Source organism: Manis pentadactyla, chromosome 16, assembly GCF_030020395.1.
Source record: "Manis pentadactyla isolate mManPen7 chromosome 16, mManPen7.hap1, whole genome shotgun sequence".
In the NCBI taxonomy this organism is placed as follows: domain Eukaryota; kingdom Metazoa; phylum Chordata; class Mammalia; order Pholidota; family Manidae; genus Manis; species Manis pentadactyla.
In genome coordinates this window covers 45699886-45705789 of record NC_080034.1, presented here as the reverse complement: position 1 = coordinate 45705789, position 5904 = coordinate 45699886, and the positions used below count along the sequence as shown (strand labels likewise).

Below are 5904 nucleotides of genomic sequence, written 5' to 3'. Positions count from 1 at the left end.
AACAAAGAAAAAACAAATAACCCAATTAAAAAATGGGCAGAGGAACTGAACAGACAGTTCTCCGAAAAAGAAATACAGATGGCCAACAGACACATGGAAAGATGCTCCACATTGCTAATTATCAGTGAAATGCAAATTAAAACTAAAATGAGGTATCACCTCACACCAGTAAGGATGGCTGCCATCCAAAAGACAGAGAACAAGAAATGTTGGCGAAGCTGTGGAGAAAGGGGAACCCTCCTACACTGCTGGTGGGAATGTAAGTTAGTTCAACCATTGTGGAAAGCAGTATGGAGGTACATTGAAATGCTCAAAGCAGACCTACCATTTGACCCAGGAATTGCACTCCTAGGAATTTACCCTAAGAATGCAGCAATCAAGTATGAGAAAGATCAGTGCACCCCTATGTTCATCGCAGCACTATTTACAATAGCCAAGAATTGGAAGCAACCTAAATGTCCATCGATAGATGAATGGATAAAGAAGGTGTGGTACATATACACAATGGAATACTACTCAGCCGTAAGAAAAGGGCAAATCCAACCATTTGCACAACATGGATGGAGCTGGAGGGTATTATGCTCAGTGAAACAAGCCAAGCAGAGAAAGAGAAATACCAAATGATTTCACTTATCTGTGGAATATAAGAACAAAGGAATAACTGAAGGAACAAAACAGCAGCAGAATCACAGAACTCAAGAATGGACTAACAGGTACCAAAGGGAAAGGGACTGGGGAGGATGGGTGGGTAAGGAGGGATAAGGGGGTGAGAATTGGGGGGTATTAAGATTAGCATGCATGGGGGGGTAGGAGAAAAGGGAGGGCTGTACAACACAGAGAAGGCAAGTAGGGTTTCTACAACTTTTGCTATGCTGATGGACAGTGACTGTAAAGGGGTTTATAGGGGGGACCTGGTATAGGGGAGAGCCTAGTAAACATATTCGTCATGTAAGTGTAGATTAGTGATACAAAAAAAAAAGGGGGCAGTTCCTGTGTGGTAACCTCCAATGAGTTCTACACAAGAGTATAAAGGGCATATAAAAGTGTAGGCAAAGGGTCAGTTTGTGTTTATACAGAGGAAAGCCTAATTGGGCTACCCTGAAAATGAACTAAGATACGATATGAAAAAGAACTTCCAACATCAGCACTCTCGGGAAGACTCATGCCAGAAGATGATCATCAAAAAACCCCAACAAAGATCCACGCACTGCTACAGCTGTAGATACACTCATCCCACCAGTTCCTGAACTTGCCATGTGAATGAGGAAGGAGATATCTAAGCTGGCCTGTGCATACAGTAAAACAACAAATTTGACTGGATCTATACTGTTGGAACTCACCCAAGAATTAGGAGAAGTGCAAATTGTAGCGCTCCAAAATCTTACAACTACAGACTATTTACTGTTAAAAGGACATAAACATAAGGGATGTGAACATTCCCCAGGAATGGGTTGTTTTAATTTGTCTGATTTCTCTCAGACTGTTCAAGTTCAGTTGGGCAATATCCACCATATCATAGATGAGTTTTCACAAATGCCTAAGGTTCCTAACTGGTTTACTTGGTTTCACTGGAGATGGCTTGTAATTACAGGTATGCTTTGGTTATGTAACTATACTCCTATTATGTTAATGTGTTTGCACAATTTAAGTAGTAGCTTAAAACCTATACATGCTGAAGTTACTCTACAAGAAGTTATGTCAAAGAAATAATCAATTTTCCCAGGTTTTCTGCCGCCTGCTACTTCTATAGCTTTTCTTCTTCCTTCCTAATTACAACCCTTAAATAGAATTCGTGCCTCATATCAAATTTACCGAGTATCATAATTCTTCCAAGTGGTAAAGATACCTCAAGACAAATGCTGGGCATAGAAGCCACAGGGCATAAATATGCAAAGAAATAAAAAGATAACCATTTCAAACAATAAGGCTTCTCTCTCACTTACCAAATTTACATTTCCCTGTATGGCCCCGGAAGATGACTGGTTAGCCAGAGACGGGTAAGATTCCTCAAGGGAGGAACAACCTAAGACAGGCACAGTCTCAGGGGGGCCATCAGGTGAGAAATTGGGGATCAACAGAGGTGAGGCTTAGAACCTCACCTCCCCCTGTTCTGAGAGAAATCTTCTGCATACGTGGATGTTTTATTGCCCATGTCTAGCTTGGATTAATACATAGTCTACAGGCACACACTTGATCATCTACATTTGCTCTCTTACAACACTAAACTATGTTTTCTACCTTTATCTTGTATCTACCTACCACTTCAGCATTTTATTAAAAATAATAATAATAAAGAGAGAAATGTGGTATCCACATATAAATCAAGTATAAAAATCAAATGAGTATTCATATTTGAACTGACTGTTTATAGTTCATGATGCATGAGCAAAACCAAAGGTTTCTGTGATGGCTACCCTTGTACTGTTCACCTTGTAAGAACTTATTCACTATGTAAGAATTTGTTCTCCATGTAAGAACTTGTTATGCCTCAGAAGATTGGAGACTGACAAAAATAAGTCTTGGGGTGGATTAATGATTGTGCATTAAGCATTGACTCCCCTGTACAGAATTTTATTGTTTTTAACAACCATTTGATCAATAAATATGAGAGATGCCCTCACAAAAAAAAAAAAAGTATACACTTCCAATGGTAAAATAATAAGTAACCGGGATGTATTGAATATAGTCAAGATATTGTAACAGCTTGGTATGGTGAGAGCTGGTACCTAGAAGTGTCATGTATATAAATGTTGAATCACTATGTTGTACACCTGAAACTAATGTAAGGTAATACTGTTTGTCAACTACCCTTCAATAAAAAAATAATTATCTACAAAAAAAAATCTTTAATTAGAATTCCTAGTCTGGTTAAGAAATTTAGATTTGTTCTATCACAATAACACCACCCTGCCCACCTTCCCCCAGCCTCCCAACTGCCAACTCTAGGTGCTTGGCAAAAATGCGCCAGATAACTCAGAACCGAGTACCTCAGAAATAGACACTAACACTGAGAAACTACTCAGAAATCCAGATGATATCAGGTTCTCAGAGCTATGAAGGTCATCTCACTGGTGTATTTAATAAATGCTTATTTGCACCTGTGTACAAGGCACAGTGGGAAGTACAAGACTTCACAATAGAGGATTTTCTTCCATAGGCAAAATTACTGGACATAGCAGGAGCCCCCAAATCACAGCCATCTGCCCAGGAGTCGTCATCAAGTCCTGGCTGAGGGTGATGAGCCGGTCTGGAACCCATTTAAATCCAATAGGTGAGAACAAACCATTTCAGGTTCAGTCTCTTACAGACAACACTCATGTAGTTCTCCTATCAAACAAGATTTCTGCCCATCACCTTCTAGAATGCAGAAGATAATTCATCTCAGACTCTATATCTTCTAACAAACTCCTGATGACTAGTAGTTGTAAATGAACCCCAACCCACAGTTTAAGCAGTCAGGACGGGCTCCAGGGTGGCTTCAGTTCAATGAAGAATCAGCAGCAACTCTGGCATGTCCAACTTGGGTCACTGTGACAGAATTTTTTCCCCAACATGGTTTATCTGATGTTGAACAAGGTATGAAGTTCGGGTGAAGCCTTTTCCACATGCTTCACATTGGAAGGGTTTCTCACCAGTGTGGATTTTTTGATGTTCTATAAGGCCTGTATTCTGAGTGAAACTTCTCTCACACTCATTGCATTTATAAGGGAGCCTCAACATTTTCCCACTGGCCTTCCATCCTACCCTGACTCTCCCAGGTCTCTCCAGGTTCAGGATTCTGAACATTTTTATCACCATGGATCCTCTGATGTCTCAGGAGGTGTGAACTCCGCCTAAAAGCTTTCCCACACATGTTGCAGTGGTATGGCTTCTCCCCAGTGTGGATTTTGTGATGTTCAAGGAAGCTGCAGCTCTGGCTAAAGGTCTTCCCACAGTCATCACACTCATAGGGCTTCTCCCCAGTGTGAGTCCTCTGGTGTTTGATCAGGTCTGAACTGTAAATGAAGGCCTTCCCACATTCTTCACACTCATATGGTTTCTCACCAGTGTGGACTCTCTGATGAATGACGAGGGCAGAGCTCCCAATGAAGGCTTTGCCACATTCCCCACATTCACAGGGTTTCTCCCCCGTGTGGATTCTCTGGTGCTTACTCAGGCCTGAACTCTGAGCAAAACTCTTTCCACATTCATGGCAAATGTGCCGTCTCCTCCCAGTTTCATTTTTCTGCTTTCTTTGTAATCCACCCTCCTGTTCACCAGCTTCTGCACGTGTAGGAATCTGGGCAATGTCTTCACCCAAGTGGCATGGTATTTCCCCAGACTCTCATACTGGGTGTTCCTCACCTGGATGTAACTCCCTGATCTCGGTCTGTATTTCACCACCTGAAATAACAAATGGACAGCACATGTCAATCATGCCTGCCATGGGGGAAAGCTCTGTGATGAGTCCCAGGGAGGCAAGGGTATAGGGTCTACCTGTATATGCCAGAGATGATTTAGGTTCAAGAAAAAAGATGGGAATAAAGGGGGAGAACAGGGGTGCTGGCGAGGGAGACCTGGGAATAGAAACAGGGCCATTGGAAGGAGGGTACAGACAGAATGGAGGACAGGAGGTGAGGACTGTGCTGGGCTTACAGGCAGAGGCTCTAGGTTCTAAGGATAGGAAGGCAGGGCCATGCACCTAGGTATAGACACTAAAAGAGCTGAGCCAAAGTCGACAAAGTCGACAGTAAACAAGGCAAGTGAAAGGATTTCTGAAATGTTCTGTAAGGAACAGGGAAAGTGGGGATTCAGGAATTAGTCACTGACCAATGGAAAGCGCAGTCATGTTTGACTCTGCCCCAGGCAGAGGCAGGGTCCCCCAAATGAGACTGGGTTCACTGCTGGGAGATCTGAGCTGGAGCTCCCAATGGGCCACCAATGAACGATGGGAACTCAGCCAGTCAGGCACACTGTGTGCCTCTGCACCCTCCTCTGAAGGTCAGGCTCTGTCCTCAATCCCTAGGTCACTTCTGGCTCTCACATTATCTGGTCCAATGGCCCATTTCCTGGAGACCCCTCAGCTCTCCCCCTTGGGCAGGCCTATACCAGGAAGGGAATCAACACGTCCGGAGTGTCTGTTATGAGCCAGGCTGGTGTTGAGTGCTTTATCTGCTTCTTCCCACTTAGCCCAACTAGAAGACTGGCAGGGCGGAGAAAAGCCAAGGTCAGAAGGGTGATGGAACTAGTCACACAGCTGGTTAGTGGTTGGGGTTCAGGAATGGTGTTTCTGAATCTAAACATTATTCAAGCAGCTTCTACCAGCCCAGTAAGTTCTAATACACAAGGGAAACCAAGAAACCCAATGAGAGGTCGGGGCCCATGGGTCTTACCCAGGGAGATCAGGCTGCCATGGAGGTCCTGCCTTTCATCTCTGCAGAAGTTCACCCGAGATGAATCCAGCTGTGTCCATCCAGAAGCGAGGGCCAGGGCCACATCTTCCACTTTCATCAACCCCTGGAACAGTAAGTAATCCCACATTGTCCCCCTTACCCAAAATCACTTCCAAAGCTGGACACCTGCAAAGAATGAACATCCCCTTTAAAGGGGCTCTTAAGAAAGAGCAATGTGGCACATTTACACCTAACTCTAATAACATTTTTGTCCAAAATATAACCACTAAAGGAGAGAAATATTATACACATTAGGATAAGCACTTTCACATAAGTATCTAAATAGTCCAGAAGTGAAAAGATTTAGAAAACAAGGGCCAGTGCAGTGAAGTGAGTGGAACCATACACACACCTTTCAAAATACTGTGGGGTGCTTTGGCAAAGTAGAGGTAGGCTCATTTATCTTAATGATTTTTTTAATACAATGATGTCTAAATCTAGGTGAGAAAAACCACAGAAAACATAGATACTA

At 43.0% G+C, this 5904-nt stretch overlaps 1 protein-coding gene across 1 annotated transcript; it reads right to left on the bottom strand.

Moving 5' to 3' along the window:
- Positions 1 to 3461: 3461 nt before the first annotated feature.
- LOC118923366 (zinc finger protein with KRAB and SCAN domains 4-like) lies at positions 3462 to 5699 on the bottom strand. The gene is given in 3 exon segments (XM_036907081.2): positions 3462 to 3706; positions 3708 to 4383; positions 5373 to 5699. Coding segments are annotated over 3 exon segments (1005 nt in total). The 5' UTR covers positions 5521 to 5699; the 3' UTR covers positions 3462 to 3525.
- Between the last annotated feature and the right edge of the window lie 205 nt (positions 5700 to 5904).